This window comes from Gymnodraco acuticeps, unplaced genomic scaffold, assembly GCF_902827175.1.
Source record: "Gymnodraco acuticeps unplaced genomic scaffold, fGymAcu1.1, whole genome shotgun sequence".
Lineage (NCBI taxonomy): Eukaryota > Metazoa > Chordata > Actinopteri > Perciformes > Bathydraconidae > Gymnodraco > Gymnodraco acuticeps.
The window spans coordinates 648678-670071 of NW_022991022.1; the positions used below are offsets into that span (position 1 = coordinate 648678).

Genomic DNA, 21394 nt, shown 5'->3' on the forward strand with positions numbered 1-21394 from the left:
TGTGAAACAATCTCAATAATTGGCAGCAAAAATGTAAGGTTTTTTTAATTGACATAAAAGGATACATGTTGAGATAGGAAGTTCTAATATATTAAGAGAAGAGCTTGAATATTAAAAAAACAAAACTCTTTTGGCTCCTTCCTGTCTTTATTCTTGGTCTTTCTTGTTTTTGTACTGGCTATCTTCTAGCTCTATTCAGGTTTTTGAATTTCTTTCTAGCTCTGTCCCTGATCATTATCAGAACCTGAAGGCTCTATACGGACTATCTTCTGGTTCTTTTCGGAATCCATCCACTATCTCTTGTCTCTGTCCAGTGAATTGCACTTTTGTTACTGGAGCAGGTAAAGCATACAACAGATACTTTCAGCATTATCGGAGCACAAAGTGGAAGCTTGGATGAAACACAGCGGACTTCTAAACAATGAACACCCGCAACTTGGAAGAACTAAAGTTGGGTTTAATGCGTTCTAATATTGCAATGCAAACCCATGATGTAATGGCAGTAATTAAGAATAATTGAGTCATTGAATGCTCATTTCAGTAGATTTAATCAAACAAAACATAAACATATTGGACATGGCCTCAAGACTGTAACCTCTTCACATTCTGTTGAAATGGTCAATTACTAGCCATATCTTACACATTGCTGTTTTGAATCATTAATATGTGGATGACAGTTGAACTGGATGATGTAACATGTATGCCATCTGCTGGAAAGAAGATGTATCGCACTGTTGGCGTTGTTTAGACAACAAAAACGGAATGAAGCTCTCATTTCATAAACAATATTTGAGTACAGACACCGTCCTGCAGAGAGCACACTACCCAACAGCACGTTATTGGTCTAGCATCACTTTACAATACATTTGCATTAAGACACTAAGACTAGCTGGTCCCTTGTAAAGGTGAGTCCACCTTAAATGAGCAGTCGGCGAACAGCAGGTGAAAGGCAGGACACAGGAACTTGGTCCTGAGGAGATGTAACGATTATTAAACAAGAAATAGTCGAGTCAAGGGGTCAAAGAAAATTAAAATTTGTGATTATTAGCGAATCGGTTGCAGGTGGGTGAAATCAGGCTTAGGGAGTATTACATGTAACGGCATTAGGTCATCAGGATACAGGACTTAAAGACTTTTGTCACAAACATTGCAGCTCTATTTTTCCTCTCCTGTGTGGACTCTCATGTGTGTCTTTAAACTATCACTCCGTGAAAAAGCTTTCTTACAGACTGAGCAGCTGTGTGGTTTCTCTCCTGTGTGGACTCTAATGTGTGCCTTTAAACTATCACTCCGTGAAAAATCTTTCTTACAGACTGAGCAGCTGAATGCTTTCTCTCCTGTGTGGACTCTCATGTGGCGTTTTACATCTCTTTTCATTGTAAAAGCTTTCTTACAGACTGAGCAGCTGAATGGTTTCTCTCCTGTGTGGATTCTCATGTGTCGTTTTACATCTCTTTGCAATGTAAAAGCTTTCTTACAGACTGAGCAACTGAATGATTTCTCTCCTGTGTGGACTCTCATGTGTGCCTTTAAATGTGCACTTTGTGAAAAAGCTTTCTTACAGACTGAGCAGCTGAATGGTTTCTCTCCTGCATGGATTCTCATGTGTGCCTTTATATGCCCTCTCTGTGAAAAAGCTCTCTTACAGACTGAGCAGCTGAATGGTTTCTCTCCTGTGTGGATTCTCATGTGTTCCTTTAAATGTGTACTCCGTGAAAAAGTTTTCTTACAGACTTCGCAACTGTGTGGTTTCTCTACTGTGTGGACTCTCATGTGTGCCTTTAAATGCCCACTCTGTGAAAAAGCTTTCTTACAGACTGAGCAGCTGAATGGTTTATTTTCAGCACTAGGTTGTGGATCACTGACAGATTCATGTCTATTTTTCAGTGAGTTTGAGCCTGATACAGGTTCTCTGGTCTCCTTCCAATCAGCACGGTCTTCAGTGCCAGGTTCAGAAAAGTCTCCAGTGTCGTCCTCAGTCTTTGGTTGTAAACTGCTCTCTGGATCTGAGCTCCTGGCTGGTTCTGGTCCTCGACAGTCATCAGCTTCTGTTTCCATGTGTTTAGTTTGTCTTTGATGAGGCTGAGAGGACTGAGGTTTCTCTTTATCATCTTCACTCTTAACAGGGTCAGGAGTGAAAGTGGACTTGGTGATCTCAGCCTCCTCCAGCTCCTGAAGCTGCTCTCCCTCCTGACTGATCCTGAGTTCCTCCTGTTCCTGCTTAATGTGTGGGGGGGGCTCTGGATCCTCCGGGTCCAGACTGGTGCTCCACTCCCGCTGGTCAGGGAGAAACTCTTCTTTAACCACCACCAGCAGCTGGACATCTGCAGGAAACAGGAAACACACAGTCAGAACAAACTGTTAAGTGTTAGCATTTAGAAATCTAATCACCATTACAATGGGAGACATTTTGCAGCCCTAATTAATGCCTTTGTTTTTATATTTTCACATTATCTTTCTTAGTCCCACCTATCGTGTATTTGTGTTGGCTCAATTCACCTTATGTAGGCCTGCCCCTTTCCACTTCCAGTTAAAACGTTTTTTCTCTTCTGGCGTGGCACTAGCTGCAATGTAAACAATGAATTGTATTTGGGATTGTTCACAGATACACTACGCCTACAGTAGAGAATTACAATACTCTGTTACAAATAAAAATCCTGCATTCAAACCTTATTTAAGTAAAAGTATGCAAGTATTAACAGAACATTTGACGGCACCTTCTTATGTAAAAGTAATGATGGTGCAGTAAAATGTTCCCTGTCGGTGTTTAATGTATGATGTTTCTTGATTATTTCGTATGTTGCATTTTACTGCTGTACATGTTCAAAGTTGCGCTTGTATAAATGATTATAGATGAGGGAACCTGCTAAATATGAAAATGTGTGTGTTTTATATACAGTACCAGTCAAAGTTAGGACACACCTTCTCATTCAATGGTTTTTATTTATTTTAATATGTTTCTACTTTGTAGATGAATACTGAAGACATCAAAACTATGAAAGAACACATATGGAATTATCTAGTTAACAAAAAAGTATTACAAAATCAAGAATATGATTTTTATTTTAGATTCTTCAAAGTACCTCCCTTTTGCCTTGATGACAGCTTTGCACCCTCTTGGCTTCTCTCAGTCAGCTTCATGAGGTGGAAACCTGGAATGGTTTCAATGAACACGTGTGCCTGGTCAAGAGTCAATGTGTGGAATGACTTGCCTTCTTAATGTGTTTGAGACCATCAGTTGTGTTCTGCAGAGGTAGAGTTAGTGCACAGTGGAAAGCCCTATTTGACTGCTGTTTTAATCCATATTATAGCAAGAACGACTCAACCCAGTAAAGAGAAACGACCGTCCATCATCACTTTAAGAAATGAAGGTCAGTCAATCCGGAAAATGTCAAGAACTTTGAATGTATCCTCAAGTGCAGTCGCAATAACCATTGAATGCTATGATGAGACTGGCTATCATGAGGACCCCCCGAGAAAGGAAGAGCAAGACTTACCTCTGCTGCAGAGGATAAATACAGAGTTACCTCAGAAACCCCAAATTAAAAGCACCTCAAATCACAGAGCCCACATAGATGATCACAGAGCTCAAGGAGCAGACAATCTTAAAGGTCCCATGACATGGCCATTTCTACTGATCATAATTCCATTGTTGAGGTCTACTATAATAGATTTACATTGTTCAATTTTCCAAACTCACATTGGTTTCTCATACAGCATCTCTGTATAGTATGTGTATTCACTCTCTGTCCTACACGTCTTGTAGGAGCTCCTGCCCTCCTCCCTATGAGCCCACTGTGCTCTGATTGGTCAGCTCGCCCACTCTGTTTTGATGAGTCCACCACCGTTACAGCCAGTGGTGTAGTGGGGATTTTTTTACTGGGGGGGATGCTATTTTAATTAGGTCATCCCAAACAATGCCACACAAGTGCGCACGCACGCAGTGCACTCACAAAACGGGCAGACAGGTCCACAGAAACTACCGGTATGCTTAGTCCTACTTTAGTTACTGTATTGCAAAAAGCAGACGGCGCTGCGCTCAACACACACACAGACTCAAAACCATGGACACACTGGCACATAAGTTACATAAACAATTGATAGGCCTAAATTGCATAAGCTACAGTATTGCAACTAAGTAGACAGCGCTGCTTCTCTCTCTCACTTTCAAAATATATTTAAAAGTCATAACAAACAAACAAAATTCCCAAAGTTGTCGTGAAATTAACTTATTAAATAAACTAAACGAAAAATATAGCCTACTTATGCAAACAACATTGAATCTGGACTTGAAATTATTCTGATTAGGCCTAGCCTACATTGCCTACATCTCACACACACACACACACACACACACACACACACACACACACACACACACACACACACACACACACACACACACACACACACACACACACACACACACACACACACACACACACACACACACACACACACACACACACACACACACACACACACACACACACACACACACACACACACACACACACACACACACACACACACACACACACTCCCAGCTTTGCAGTCTATCCACGGCCTCTTGTTTCCTCCGCCACATCTCCTCCGTCCATGCATCTTGGAAAGGTGAGCTTGAGCTAGCTAGGGGAACGTTGCTAGTGCAGCTAACGTTAACGTTAGTGCTAGCATTATCCACGTCTTTAGGCGGCTCTTCTGATTATGTAGTACTAGTAGCAGCTTCACTTGTAGCTTCGGTGCTGCTAGCCTCTTTCTTTTTGTGAATTATATTACATACGTAAAATAAGTCAAGTAAAACATGTTAGCCTGCCATTATAGAGCTTTTTCGTTAGCATTCTTGAGGGAAAGAGCTGCCGCAAAATCAGCGGGCGGCGAGCTGGCTCTGACACACCCACCGTCGTGGGGTCACGAGCGTGATGACGAATCATAATTTTTTAAGGAAATCGTTTTTATTATAATTACTGTGAAATGTATTATGTTTTTGTCATTATTACAACAAATACACACTTGCAACTGATAACACTGGCAATGATTTTATATTTATTAGACTATTAAAAAAAAGATCATGCTCCAAAAAAGTGGGGGTACGGCGTACCCCCGCGTCCAACGCCCACTACACCACTGGTTACAGCGGAACATCAGTGTTTATGTTTTACAATGGCGTTCGTTAGCAGAAAATGACACCAGTAATGACAAACAGATGAGAATGCTGCGTGGGGTCTGGGTGCCGTGTTGGCGGGACGTTGCGGGGCTCGCTGCTCCGCCCTTTGAGGCTCGGGAGCAGACAGTGTGAGCTGGATTACAGGTGTTGTTTCCTAGTTGCTGCGTGGGGTCTGCGAGACAGCGAGACACCGCGGAGCTCAGCCTGAGCACACACACTCAGCCTGGGCTCTGAGTGTGTGTGTGCGGAGCTCCGCGGATTGGTCCATTTGGACTTCGTTACGACAGTATGCCCCGGAGGGAAAACATGGAAAAATAAAAATCTCCAACGAGGCGTTCTGGGGCAGCAAAGATGTTACCTGCTCCCCTCCTTGTTGTCTTTGCTGTCTCCCTGCTGCGCAGGTCCACCTGGGTTGAGGTCGGATAATCCAAAAATCAGCTCCTAAATTCTAACCCTATCGTCTATTCCTTGACCTCTGAGTGAAACGTCACAGGGTTAAGGAATAGTGGATAGGAGAATTCAAAAGGACTTAGGAGAAGAGACTGTGGTACTTTAGAGAATCCGACTACACTTTCACTATAATAATTAATTAATAATAATAATTTCTTACATTTATTATAGCGCTTTTTCAATGACTCAAAGCGCTTTACATACACATTACACATACATGCAATGGTCAGATACTGTGGACAATACCCACAGGAGCAAGTTCAGGTGAAGTGTCTTGCCCAAGGACACACCGGCTTTACAGACGCAGCAGCGGCGGGTTTCACCCCTTGATCTGATGATCATTGCACAGCGCACTGCGCCACACCGTCCATCTTCACGCCTCAAAGTCATCGAGGCGCTTTTACAAGTACACATTAGTATCATACATGTACTGTGGACAATACCCACAGGAGCAAATCCGGGTGAAGTGTCTTGCCCAAGGACACAACGGCCTGACGCAGTGGCGGCAGGAGCGGGTTTCGAACTGGAGTTCCCCAGCACTCCCCCTTGATCTGATGATCGGATGCACAGACCACTGCGCCACCCGTCCCGACATGTTTATGATGCGCCAGCGGACGTCATAAATGTGCGTCTGCTGCTGTGGGGAAACTATGGAAACTACAGTTTTCTATACAGCGGACTACAACATGGATGTTTAATAAGAACGAGGGACTACTGTAAACTCATCTAGAGACTCTGCACCGTGCTCTGATGCTGTTGCTTTATGCTTTATGGACGTGGACAACAGAGAAACATATTCTTCATGACCAAAGTTGGAATTTAAATAAAAAAGGAAAGTGAAATGTATGCTCGTCACCCTCTCCCTCCGGTCCACATTAATACAAATGATCCCAATACGTAAGATTGTATGAACTATGAAAATATCTTAAAACCAATACAGATGTATTTATTATAAACGTTAGTCCTTTACATCTATCACTGTGTACATCACCATTCAAACATCTTTTAAAAGTTGAACAAACCCCACACAGCTCAGTGAAATCTGTGAAATGTTGACTTTATTTGATCATTTCAGTCAAAACTAACGTTCATATTTCTCTTTGATTATAATACTGATGAACGTTCAAAACAAGTTACCACCTACGTTTTAAAATGCTTAATAAGCACCGTAACTTTCATGATATCATTTCTCGGTCATAATCGGTTGTTTTCGTGAACGGCCGAATGTTGAGTGACGGCAAATGCTGCGGCTGCAAGGCATTGTGGGGCAGCATTTTCTCCTCTCCTTTCGTCAAGGGAGGTCCAGTGGTTCCTAAGCTAAAGGAGGTTATAAACAGGGCTGCACATAACTGGTGCGCAGGTGCGCATGCGCACCTCGGCCAAAAAAAGAGCACCGGGTCATTTGAAAAAAGGCGCATTTGCGTACCAACATTGAGAGAGAGGGAGAAAGAAGAGAAAAGAGAGAAGAGAGGAGAGAGAGAAAGATATTTGCGAGTTCCATATGAACTCAGGGCCGGCCCGTCGCACTGGCGTTGATTTTCGCCTAGGGCGCCAGATCTGGGGAGGCGCTGCGCTGGCAGCTCTGGGAGGGAAAAAAACATTTTTGATCGTTGGTGCTCATCCTAATTTTTGGCCTTGATGTAACAACATTCATAATTAAGTAAATGTAACACCCTTTTCACCCCGGTTACACGTTTCATTTGCCCTGTACCATGGGCGCTGTAAGTGATGAAAATGGGGGATGTTGGCTTATCTGGCACCCGCAGCCAAAGTGCGAGTGAGCGAGGGAGGGTGCACCGGTACCGGCGCTGTTGTTATTAGAATCTGGTTATTAGAAGCTGCGGATATAAGAAGAAGATGTTTCTACAATAATGTGGAGAGAGAGTCCTCTCCAGTTAGACCGAGAGACTGATAACTACAGCTCAGTGAGGTAAAGAACTCTTGAGTGTTTAGATAGTTCACTTTAGTCTAAGTTCAAACGGTTTGGTCCCAATTTATGTAAACACATATTTCCAAGGCACTCCTTTATAGTTATTGGGATAAACAGGTTTGAAATCATCAGGACAGTAACCAAACATATCCTTTTAAAACTGGACTTTCGACCCAAAACTAGCTGTTGACTTGTGGGTGCAAGCAGCTAATCGCAGACTCAACCAGAGAGAAAGTAGTAGGCCTACATCATCAGCTACCATGTCTGACAGAGAGGAAGACAGTGAGGAGAACAGTCAGGAGGGTAGTGATGACAGCTTGTAGGATTACTGGTCGTGCTAATGTTGTCTTGTGTTCGCCTCTGCATGTGTGTTCTGTGTTCACCTCTGTGTGTTCTGTGCCGTGTGTCTGACAAATAAAGACCGGTTTATTTATTTCATTTTAAGGATGAGCACCAAGCAACATCTCCAGGTGCTCCTTTGAGAACCAGGGCAAAAAAGTGATGTGCACCCCTGGTTATAAAGGACGTTTGAAACCTCCTTTCCTATCATCTAGAGCAGTGCTTCTCAAACTTTTTTCAGTAATGTACCCCCTTTGAAACATTTTCTCAGCCAAGTACCCCCTGACCGATCCCGAACATTTTTGATCGAAAAAGCCTATATAAATAATTACAATATAGTGATGTTCCCTCAGTGTGTGATGTATTAACTCCTTCGTGGTATGCATTACAACAAACTAAGGATATTTTGACTTTATGCATGAAAAAAAATAACATAACACTTTTATGAAACAGATTTTCTTCAATTTAAGTAATATGTTATTGTGAAAAACTATAAAATACAATACACACATTTGACATGTTTATATGAGGACCCCCTTGGTGGTTCTAGGAATGTTTTATATAAAATTGTGTTTTCTATTTTATTAATTAACCTTTTGTTTATCTCACGTACCCCCTGCAGTACCCCAACGTACCCCCAGGGGTCCGCGTACCCCCATTTGAGAATCACTGATCTAGAGCAGTGGTCGCCAACCAGTCGATCGCGAGTGTGGTGTGGTTCGCGGACCGTTAAAAAAAAAAGTAACAAAAGAAATACAAATTAAATTAAAACAATAATGTTTGAAAAATACGTTTTTAGATGTAAACCTATCATCCACCACCCCGTTAGCAGGTGCCACTTGATTGACGTATATTTGAGACATCTCAATAATATAATACATTAACTGTGCTTTACGTGAATCTCATCATGACACAAGAAATGACGGCAGGACTGCAATTTCCCGTGTTCAGTGAATGCAACAGAGGCAAGTCACCAGACCAATCAGAGAGTTGCATGGAAATACACGTGTGCTTGTGTAATTCAAGCTCGGCTCTTTGTGTGTGTGGCAATAGCGCATTTAGTGAGAGAGAGAGAGAGAGAGAGAGAGAGAGAGAGAGAGAGAGAGAGAGAGAGAGAGAGAGAGACCGAGACCGAGACCGATGCTAGCGGGGACCATGATGTTAGTATCTGGTTAGCTAGCTGCACTAACGGACATAAGGAGCTGTTTCCACAACAAGCTGGAGGAGAGTCCTCCCCTGTCAGACTGAGGGGCTCAGGTGAGCTAAAGGACTCTCTGAATGTTTAGAACGGTTTTGTCACAAATTATTCAAAAGATTATTTAGGCGTCACACCTTCATATGATCATTATAGTTATAAAAACAATAAGAGAATAAATGAAAAACAGGTATGGCAGTAAAACAAGAATACAGTTTAAAAAGTGGAGTGATTTGTAAAATATCAATAAAGAAACAGAAAATCTGTTTACAGTTCTGTTTCATAGGTGCTAAGAGGTATCCATAGATCTCTTCATGTTGCTCTCAAAGTGCACCAGATTGATGCTTTCAACTTCAATATTTAAAAAAAAATCTTCCCGGGGGAGCATCCCCTCGGACCCCCCTAGAGGAGGCGAGGTCCGCCCCCCACTAATAAAAAAATAGCACTTTACTCCTGCCTATATGCCATGAGCTGATTATTGAGCTTTCATTGTAACAGTAATTCAGATGCAATTAATTTCACTCAATTCTGCAATAGGTAGATCTCGCCTTTCACCTAGGCGGTGATCTTGGGCTTAAAAAGGTTGGTGACCACTGATCTAGAGAATTCAAACGGCACTTATCATGGCTGCCACTGAGGGACTTCCGGGTCATTTCACTCCGTTAGGAAGGTTCCTAAGCTAAATGGACTATTCGACTTCAGCCCAGGTCTGCCCCTGGCTCCGCCTCTGCCCAGGTGTTCCTAATTCCACTCAGTCGTATTATAAAGGAGAAACTGGAGGAGAAGGAGGTCTCGCCTATCCAAATGCCGGGAGACACTCACCTTTAATTATCTCTCTGCTACTTTTGAGCTGTGGACCATTTATCTGCTGATTACATTACATTACATTGCATTTAGCTGACGCTTTTATCCAAAGCGACTTACAATAAGTACATTCGACCAGGAAGACACAACCTTGAAGAAAACAGAATCATATAAGTACATCAGGTTTCATAGAGCCAAACATTTCAAGTGCTACTCAACTGGCTTTAGATAAGCCAGTCCTTTATTAGTATATAAGTGCTTTGTTAATAGTTCTATCGCTCAAAGTGGAGTCGAAAGAGATGAGTTTTCAGTCTGCGCCGGAAGATTTGCAAGCTATCTGCTGTCCTGATGTCAATGGGGAGCTCATTCCACCATCTTGGAGACAGGATAGCAAACCCACGTGTTTTTGCTGATGGGAACTTGGGTCCCCCTCGCTGCGAGGGCGCAGCGAGTCGTTTGGCTGATGCAGAGCGTAGTGCACGCGCTGGGGTGTACGGTTTAACCATGTCCTGGATGTACGAAGGGCCAGATCCATTCGCAGCATGGTAAGCAAGTACCAGTGTCTTGAAGTGGATTCTAGCAGTTACCGGAAGCCAGTGGAGGGAGCGGAGTGGTGTGGGAAAATTTAGGAAGGTTGAAGACCAGACGAGCCGCTGCATTCTGGATGAGCTGCAGAGGTCGGATGGCACATGCAGGTAGACCAGCCAGGAGGGAGTTGCAGTAGTAGTAGTGCTGATGTTTTTATGTTGAGCCTGGAGGACCTGATGGTCCAGTTTTCGCGGCTTTATTTAGTTTCCCAGGGTATTTATTTCATTTCTGGTAAGGGGAGGGAAACTCTGGGTCCTACGGCCCGATGTGTGGCTGGCTCGGGTTACCTCCTTCTGTTTGTTTCTGCTTTGCTGGTGTCACTGTTGGTGATTTATTCAGAATTCAAGGCACCCTTAACCAGCATGGCTACCACAGCCTTCTGCAGTAGCCAGCAAAATATAAATTATATTCTGGATTTTTTAACACTTTTTTGTTTACTAGATAATTCCATATGTGTTCTTTTATAGTTTTGATGTCTTCAAAAATAAATCTACAAAGTAGAACCAATTTAAATAAATACAAAACTTTGAATGAGAAGATGTGTCCAAACTTTTGACTGCATCTAATACTAGTGTATATCTCTCTCAAAATATATATTCTGTGTGTATATATATATATATATATATAGAGAGAGAGAGAATATATTATAAACACATGTTGGCAATAATTGATTGATGAGATGAATTTATATTAATGTTTTAATTACTTAATGACCTTTGTACTAACTAACTAACTAACAAGTAACATTTTAAATGTGTTTAATTTATCATTGAACATATTTATTCATTGATTTCTTTATGAATTATCCTCGTGCAATTTGAATTAATCCAAAGTATTTATTTGTATTTGCTTTTTCACATTTAAAAAGAAAAGGTGAATAAAGAAGCACATTAAAACTAAATTATCAAATGATGTCACATTTAACTAACTAGTGCCTACATGTATGGGTGATATTTAAATCAGTAAATTAAATGGCATATTATTCAATGTATGTATTTTTATAAATATATTTATTTTGGTAGGTTTGCTCTTCCGTAATACATTTTAATTATCATAATAAAGTACATGTGTCTAATAATACTTCCATACTTTTACTTAAATAAAATATGAATGCAGTACTTTAACTTGTAATGGAGTATTTTCACAGTGTGGTGTTTGTACTTTTACTTCAGGATCTACTACCTGCAGCAAGTGCTGATAAAGGGTCTAAAGCAGGGGTGTCAAACTCAAGGCCCGGGGGCCAAATCCGGCCCGCGACTTCATTTTATGTGGCCCAGCAAGAGCTTGCAGAGAATAGAGAACCGCAGTGACGCATCCTAAAACCCGGAAGTAAACTTCTTCCGGTTCCTTCGTCAAAAACGCAATGCCACTTCTCCATAGGATTTTGGAAAATAGCTCAAAATAAGGTCTGTGGTTGACACACATTTAAGAGAGGGATCACGTTTTGTTCAGCCGGATAATCTCCACATGTCAACCCTACTTTTATAATTTTTTAATCATAAATCTAGTCGCCAGAAGCAAAATGCTAACGTTATGCTATAAACAAACTACAAGCTAGTACAGCAGCAGGGTCGCAAGACTTCAACGTCACGCCAACTTAAGATCGTTTCAACTGACTTGCACTGAAACTGCACTTTGAACACTAAACAACTGAACAAATATATTATTAACATTTAAAACTGTATACCCCGGTTATCTAGGCCATTTTTTGTTTGTTTAATGTATACCACGTTTATCTAGGCCCTTTTTGTTTTGTTTTATGTATACATGTCACACTGTGGGAAACGATATTTCTGGATGTATAAACACATGTAGAATTTTTAACAATAAAGCTGACTTTGACTTCCGCGTGCTTGCATATTTTAACAAAGCTTTTCATTTTAGCCACACTGAATTTAACTAGAAGTCATGGCTGTCAATGATCAGTCTGATATCGTTTTACAAAGATCACAAGAAGTGTAGATAGAGGAGAGAACCACTACAAGTCAGGACACGTACAACAGTGCAGCCTAGATGAAGGTGTGCTTACTGGTGTTGTCAGGGCTAGCATGAGGGACAAGGTTTATAGTGTCGGTGAGTAGTGATAGCAAGAGTACCGTTAACCTAGAGTTAATTTATTCACATTAGTGACATTAATTCCCATCAACAAATCCATTTTATGTGTCACATGAAATCTTTATTACAAATATTACACACCAGAAAACACAGAAATATCCATGAAATAAACATACAGTATAGGCTATAAAACAATTAAAGGGATAATTGGGAAGGCATTACAAATGTAAATATATTTTAAATAATAAAACAATCCCACCACCACAGGTATCTACAGGAGAAGAGGGAATTCTCTCCACAAAATGTGAATGCCCACGTGGAGAATGGAAATGCAGTCATGCGGCTGCATTAGCCATCTTTGCCATCCACAATTTCAGCTGCACTGAGACCCCCTGTCAGTGGAAGAAGCCAAAGGCAGCTAAACATACGCATTCAGTGGAGGAGCTATTTCCTCCAACCAATAACTCATTCAACCCGCTGACAAGAGAGCCCACCTCCGAAGATCGTGACTGGCTGAGGGACAGACTCTGGGGCAGGTTCTCAGGAATTTCTTGGCTTCTCTCCCCCGAGCCAGAAGAGGAACACTACAGCTTGAAAACACTTACTGTTCCTGAAATTATCAAATCTGTTGGGCATCAGGGACCTGAGGCAATTGTGGCAAGCATGGCATTGTCTGAGGAGCAACAGAGGGCAATTCAGGTGGCAACACTGGTCAGCGAACCAACCCAAACTGGCATTTGTTCAGGAAAGGAAGGTTGACTGCCAGCAACTTTGGAGCTGTCCTGAGGTCAAAGCGTGTGACTGCTTCCCTTATTGCCAGGGTGCTAGGGCAACAACAGGCCCTTGATGGTGTTTTGTCTGTACAGTGGGGGAATATGAATGAATGTGAGGGCGTCAGGGCATTCACCACTGCAAGCCAGATGCAGGTCCATGAGTCAGGTTTGTGGCTCTCCCAATCAGGATTGTTGGGCGCATCTCCAGATGGTCTGGAGGTAAAGTGTCCCTACGGAGCCAGGGAAATGACAATTAGTGAAGCATTGCAAATCAAGGGCTTCTGTGTCAGTAAGGAAGGAGTAACATTCAGCCTGCGTGAGGAACATCCTTACTGGCACCAAGTGCAAGGTCAGCTTCACCTCACTGCAAGAAAGAAGAAGAAATTAAGAAATTGTGAATCGTTTTTCATTTACATTTACTCGCCTTTGCAATGTTGTGGTTGTTAGAGTGTTAGGTTTCCTGTCAGCTCGTCTGTTGGGAAGATATCAAATATTAGTTTCATGGAAGTCACACCGTCACATATAAGAGCATTAAGACGTATAGTACATAGGCTAAAACAAAAACATCTAAAGATATAACCTTGCACTTTGATAAGTCTCGTGAACATTTTCACTATTTTGACATTTTTATAGATGAAAATTGAACTAAAGAAATAAAGGTAGATTAATCCATATTGAAAATAGGTGTCAGCTGCTACACTAATTATAATAGTTATATTTCTTAATTAAGATAAGATATTACTGTATTGATCCCAATTTGGGAAATGTTTGTGTTGCGGCAGCATAACAAGAAAAACAAAATATAAGTTATTATATATACAAAAGTATGTGAGGGATGGAATATTAAATTGAATATAAATGTAAAATGTACACGTCCAAGAGAAGCTATGGAGCAGAGAGTTCTCTGCCAGGCAGAGGTGATTTGTTATTAGTTCAATATGTCAAACTGATTTCCCTGACTACAATCTTTAGTTACATGGTGAAACGTTATGCTGCTTGTACTAATTAGACTTTTCATATAAGCCACACAGGTTTTAATAGGATGTATTAATTATTTTTACCTATGTTGCGGTCTTTTCAGCAGTGCCATACAGTCACTACCCATCATTTAAATTTCACCGTGACATGGACAAAAATGTAACATCAGCTTACCTCATGGCACGAAACCAGACTCTCCTTTGGAAAATATTGGCCGGGAAACGATAGAACGAGCACGTTTCATGCGAAGACCTGTGGCTGCAACCCGGAGCAAAGAAACAAACCATTGCGTAGCTAACTAGTAGCGCTAGCTTTAGCTAACGTTAGCCAACGAAACGAACTGCCGAGTAAAATTGGAAAACACTGGCAATTAATTGTTCTATAATTTGTAAAACTACGGTGTTAAAAATGACAATTTCAAAAATATAGATTCTAATGGTCAGATATAGATATACAGATACTAAAGATACTACAGATACTAAAGATAGGTAGGTACTTGCTTTCAAGCAGAACACAGGGGAAAACAAACTTAGCGGGAGTGTTTACGTGTTCGGCGTAATGACGTACAACAGCCTCGACAATTTCTGTAGTCCTATTCAGCCACTCGGTAACAACCATCGTTTTTCAGACACGTAAACTCTTCAAAAATCATCAGTGGGGTCACTGCTGATGTATTTAATGTCGTAGAACAAAACGTGATTTATCTCTTAAATTTGTGTCAACCACAGACCTTATTTCGAGCTATTTTCCAAAACCCTATGGAGAAAATGCATTGATTTTTGACGAAGGTACCGGAAGTGCTAAAAATGCTAACTTACTTCTAGGTTTTAGGACTGCGGTTCTCGGTTTATTATACGGTTACCTGCCACTTTACAGAAGCAGGTTGCCCATAAACTACATGTCCCACAATGCATCTCGTTTTGTGACATGCGCACTGAAGAGACTTGCAATGATTTGCCCTAGACTTCTGCTTTCAGACGAAGTTATTATCCTATCCAATAATAATCAAATTCAGAGGCAATAATGTAATATAATACATTATTTTATATATATATATATATATATAGTTACAACCGGTGTTGCAGTATAACTTGAGTCATGACAACTGGCGACATTCTATTATTTTCGTCATAGGAATGTACATTGAGGACCCATTGTTGACTTACCATGTCGATCGCCTCGTTTGTCGTTTACGTTCATCTTTTGCTATATCTGCCTTCCTAAGATCACTTTGATGCACATTCAGTACTCGTATGTGAGGTTGTGGGTGAGAGGTGGATATCGTGACGCTTACAGGGAGGTATCAAACATTACAAAGTAGGTGACTGTGTGGATGCCTGTTCAAAATATTGCAAACTTGAATAAATCATTTAAATTATATATTTGTGTCCGACTTTCATTTGTACATCGTTCTTAATGTGATCTATAGTAGCTCTGATAGCTGTCCATACCTTCAGACAGCCTAAAAGTAAAACACAAGTCGTATATTCACAGCCCGAACGCTCATCGACATGACTGGATCACTCATGACAAGTTGTGATCAGCTCCGATTAAATTGTGATATAAATGCTGTAGCTATTCTCCAGGGAGCCCGTTTTTTTAATGAAATACCTGTATACCTCTCATCACAACAAGACTCTACACTGTGCAGGAAAAACAATTACATAGGCTACATGAAAATAACCTTGATGGATGGGAATGAAACACACAAACTATCTTCCGTGGCTATACTGATGTCACAGTAACGGTCAACCACAGAAACGTAAGTCCAGCGGGGCACAAGTTGAATACATATAAAACATTTGTACATCGTTCTTAATGTGATGTATAGCCTGAAAGCAGCATCGTGATAACTGGATCATCTGCAGTGTTGGGCAAGTTACTTCCAAAATGTAATACAGTACATTACTTATTACTGTCTTTTTTAAGTAATAGGCTACGTTACATTACAATATTACTGTCTCTGAAATGTAATGACTTACACTACTTTTATATTAACCTACTTTTGATCACAAATACATGGATCCTGAGATTGAAGCTCAAGCCGGTGACCAGTGAGATTGTTCTAACAATTTCCAATAAATGTTATTCTGAAACATAACTATCACTGTTGTCTTTCCTTCTATAAATGAAGCCAAAAACATGTCAAGCTGGCGCTTAGCCCTCCAAAAAGTGCATGGTTGCAACTTAGACAGTTAAACATTGTATATCAGTGGGTCCTCATGGTGCAACACGGAAGGCAGACAGAATTGCTTAGACACAGGTGTCACATGAACTTTAAATGTTCTGGAAAGTTCCTTATACAGCTTTAGCCTTTTTTATCTCATGAAGTCCCTAAGTGACACACACTGAACAGTCTGGTGGGTTATGGTCCTTGTCATTTGCTTTTGTGTTCCCATAACAACATGTCCAAGATGTCCATGTGCCAGGCTAACACATGTGACAGAACTAGCTACATTTGGAAAGGTTTTTTGTTGCTAAAGTTAACATTCAAGCCATTTAAGAATAAAAATGCTTACATGACATGTCATTTGTTAAACATTAAGCTGTCTTCAGCTCTTTTCTGATTCTGATTACATATAACCTGTTGTAGAAACATTTATTGATGAAATTGATATGAAACAAATGCCATAAATATTGATGTGACACTTATGTCACATCGGGACATTAACCCTAAACATTCACAGTAAACCCGGAGTGACATATATGCACAATTACAAATATGATTATGATCTGCTCAGTTAATTTAGCTGATTCAATTATATTTAGTTAACATATTCTTTATTATTCAATTTAAAGTATGTTCAAACAAATGTAAACCAAAAAATCATCCTCATTAATGAAGTTATAAATAAGAGTTACTTTACCATTAAAGCCCAATGTGACACATATGTCACATTTCAGATATTTGACACTTGGTTACTTGTCAGAAATGTGTTCTAGGTGGTCTATTTAGTCTAAATGATGTTCCCCTTAATTTCCCCAAAAGTAGAAATGGGTCCAGGTTATTATGGGTTAAACGTATAGGCTTAAAGGCATAATAGCACTACTGTATTATATGTATTCAACGTGTGCCCCGCTGGACTTACTTTTCTGTAGTTTACCGTTACTGTGACATATCAGTATAGCCACGGAAGATAGTTTTTGTGTTTCATTCCCATGCATCAAGGTTATTTTCATGTATATAATTGTTTTTCCTGCACAGTGTAGTGTCTTGTTGTAATTTAAATGATTTATTCAAGTTTGCAATATTTTGAACAGGCATCCACCTACTTTGTAATGTTCGATACCTCCCTGTAAGCGTCACGATATCCACCTCTCACCCACAACCTCACATACTGAATGTGCATCAAAGTGATCTTAGGAAGGTGAATATAGCAAAAGATGAACGTAAACGACAAACGAGGGGATCGACATGGTAAGTCAACAATGGATCCTCAATGTACACGCCCCGGATTGCTATGACGAAAATAATAGAATGTCGCCAGTTGTTATGACTCAAGTTATACTGCAACACCGGCCCTTTGAGTGCAACCATAATGCTAATGTGGCCCGCAATGAAAGTGAGTTTGACACCCCTGGTCTAAAGTGTTATTAATGTGATAATAAAGTGCTACTGAAGAGTGTAAAGTGTTAATTAAGGGTAAAGGGAACAGACCTGCTCTGGGTATCCGAAGCTGAGGCTGTAAAACAGCGTCCAGAAGTTTCTGGAGTCTCTTGTTCTCCTCTTTGGAAAGAGACAGCTCCTCCTCGTACTCGGCTATCGTTGTTTCAAACAAAGCAAATATCTCTTCAGCAGCAGCAGTGAGTCGCTGCTTCTTCAACGACAGCAGCATTTGGACTTTACTCATGTTTACTAGATCACCTTTTCCTGCAAGCTCCGTTAAACACAACGTTTCTCTCTCCATCAAACTCTCAATCTGACTAGCGTTGCTAACGTGTTTCCAGCTAGCATGCTAAGCTAGCTCCTATAGTCCGAGGTAAACGCTCCAGAAAAAGAGCACACAGTCCATTCAGAGGTTTATCCAAACACACAGATGATGGATCAGAAGTGCTGGAGCTCACACACACTTTCTCAGGAACACAGAGAGCGAGAGAAGCGTAGCGATGAGACGCTGTTACCGAATAAAATGTTGGACGAACAACTGCTGATATTCTATAACGGTAGGCAGTTGTATCAGGGGCGTGGCCTTTGTCGAAGAAGCCTCATCCCAGTAGGCTACATGCACAGTCACTTCCTCATTCTACTCACAGCGGCCGATTCATTTCCTGTTTTGAAAATGACAACCTTCGACACACGCTGCCTACAAGAGCTTCCGAAATTAAAAATGTCGGATTTGCCGGACGACTAAAGCCCCAGCCAGCAAACTCGATAAAGGCTTCAAATTATATGCTGCGTCATATATACACAACTATGAAGGTAAGAAGGTAACGGGTACAGCTAGCTTATGCTCCGGGTTACGCTAACGTTAGCTATCAAAAGCTAGGTAACGCCAGAGCCCTATAGTATAACTACTATTATACTACGATTATAGTAGACTACTATAGGGCTCTGGGTAACGCTATGTACTGTTTCTGGTGTTAATTCTTTAAAACATTAGCCATTTTGCTAAAAAATACTATAGTTTAATAGCCTTATAGTCTAGCCAACTAGAGGTTGTCTTGTTGTTAGCCACACTGCATAATGGTATCAGCTTTTGTAAAGCAATGTTGCCATAGATGTTTTGACGTGAGTATAGATCTAACGCTGTTGCTCTGTTTTTCTTCATTCAGTGTCCAATAAAGACAGGCTGACAGGGCAGGTCAGCGTGAGAGCCTTACAGGTCAATGAGGAGGAGCGAGACGCACACAGTTTGAGTGTAGGCAGGCAGCATTGACACTGTGTTCCCCCCTGTTTATCGAGTTTCAGTTCAGTTAAACATTAGTTTACCTTAAGGGAATCTCAACAGTGTCCTACTTCTCTCTGCTTTATCACAGCTGATTGGTCACATATTATCACATTGATTATGGATGTCTAAGTTTGGGGGTTAAAATATATAGTCAAAACTGCTTTAATACAATTTTCAAGGCATCTTAGTTTCCAAAGAAAGTTCATTGTGGTATTGTAGGGTAAGAGGGTAACACTAAGCATTCAGGAATACATGCTTCTTCTAGGATAATGGGTCAGTAAAAATAACTAATAATTCTACTCATAATAACCTCCTGGCTCATTTACCACAAGTGAGGTTACTAATCACTAGGATTTATTCTCTCTTTTTTAGATAACGCTTCGTGATTCATCACCAGTGGTGCTCACACACAACCAGTGCTCCTGTGTTGCAGGAACTGTTTTGTGCAATCACACAGTAGCATTGCTGTTCCAAACAGCACACTACACTGAACTGAACATGCCAGTTGTGCCACCTGTGCATAGCTGTACTGAATCGGAACAGCAATGGCACAAGCCGCGAACAATGGTAATTTCAATGAGGTTCAAATACTTGTAATCTTTCACAGAGTTTTTGTTTTAAAGTGACTCAACGAACAGTAATTGTCTTTTCCTTAAGGGTGTGAAGCCAGGGCCCATCAACTCCATGGTCTTCACCAAGCCTGTACCAAATAGGATGGTGCAGACTGGAGTAAGGTAATTTTAGCTGGAAAATTGTGTTTCCTGTGTTTTTAAAATTCATAATTCTGGTGCTGTATTCCTAACCTTTATTGTCACATTAATGTGCTATATTGTCTTTGCCATTCTTTGTAGGAGTGGATTCTACAGAGGCATGGTGGGGCCATTACCAGGGGCCTGTTCAGAGTTACGGAGGCATACTCAGCATTCAGCATTGAAGACAGACCGCTTGTGACCACAATGAACATGAGACCTGACAAGCCCCTTGTGGAAAGTGCCTTCGGGATTGTGCAGGAGGGCAGTGTTCTGTCCTATCAGATGCCTGCTTTGACGTCTCGGTACACCACACTTCACACTGACACACCACCAACACCCCACTTGCCCATAGAGGGGTATGTGATCTTGCCATGTGATTTACCGCTGGTGTGCTCAGAAGAGGAGCAACTACATATGAACAGCTTATCTGTTGATTTGGAAATGTCTCACAAAATTGAGGAGGCTACCCGTGAGCAAAGCTCTAGCTCAGAGTGGCATCTGCTCCGCAAACCCAGGGTTACTGCCTCTAGGTTTAGAGAGATTTGTCACGTCAGAGGTGAGAGCTCTGCTAACTCTCTTGCAGAGCCAATACTCAAAGGTACAAGGCAGACTGCAGAAATGAGGAGAGGTGCAGAGATGGAGCCCACAGTAGCAGCTGAATACAGTAGACTGGCAAACGTGAACTACTCTCCTTGTGGCCTTGTCATTCACCCCTCTACGCCCTGGCTTGGTGCCTCCCCTGATGGAGTTGTTTTTGACCGAACAGAATATCCCCAATTTGGCCTTGTTGAATTCAAATGTCCCAAATTATGTCGACTGCAAATATGTGCAGATGGAATGTGGCTCCCTAAGCTCAAGAAAAGCCATGCCTATTACTGGAAAGTACAGGGTCAACTTCTTGTATCTGGGATGCAGTGGTGTGACTTTGTAGTGTGGAGGACTACCTGGTGCAAAGAATATACACAGATCCAGAAGTGCAAAGAGCAATCAGAGAAAAAGTAGACTTTTTTGTTTTTTACACATACATGCCGAAGTACTTCGGTTAAATGGATTCCTTGCGTCCCTCACTTGCGTTGTTTCCCTGCGACTAGTCCCTCCCACCAGGGAAGCATGGAGAGACGCAAGGAAACCACGAGAAGCAGGGAAATGAGTTTTAAGAGCAATGGGACGTCCTTTCCTCCGGAGCGTCACGTGAAGCGACGTCCGTTTGTGATGACGCTGCACAGCTGATCGTCTGACAGCAGCTCTGTCCCCGTTATTTCCACACACACCCCCACCTCTGTTAGCACACATTTACTGACACTAACATTTGTATCATCTGTTGTAGACCCAAATAAATAAAATAAAATAAGAACTCATTCTCAAAAAAGATAAACGCCATTCTTAAAATGTATAAGTGAACAATAGTTTGATTAATATTGATTAGAGTGCACAATAGAAATAAAATAATTGAGAGAAGAAAAAGAGATATGTT

The 21394-nt window shown here is 41.2% G+C and overlaps 1 protein-coding gene and 1 pseudogene across 2 annotated transcripts; one reads left to right on the top strand and one right to left on the bottom strand.

Moving 5' to 3' along the window:
* Positions 1 to 1211: 1211 nt before the first annotated feature.
* On the bottom strand, positions 1212 to 18483 carry LOC117559517 (annotated as a pseudogene).
* Positions 18484 to 18527: 44 nt separating this feature from the next.
* LOC117559516 lies at positions 18528 to 21064 on the top strand. 2 transcript variants are annotated; one of them, XM_034236308.1, is made up of 4 exons: positions 18528 to 18699; positions 19541 to 19735; positions 19826 to 19897; positions 20020 to 21064. In XM_034236308.1, the coding sequence occupies exons 1-4, from the start codon at positions 18670 to 18672 to the stop codon at positions 20920 to 20922; spliced, it is 1200 nt and encodes a 399-aa protein (XP_034092199.1). In that variant the 5' UTR covers positions 18528 to 18669; the 3' UTR covers positions 20923 to 21064. The 2 variants fall into 2 exon arrangements, with proteins under 2 accessions (XP_034092199.1, XP_034092200.1); XM_034236309.1 differs by having other exon boundaries at positions 18531 to 18699; positions 19826 to 19902; positions 20020 to 21061.
* The last annotated feature ends 330 nt before the right edge of the window (positions 21065 to 21394 follow it).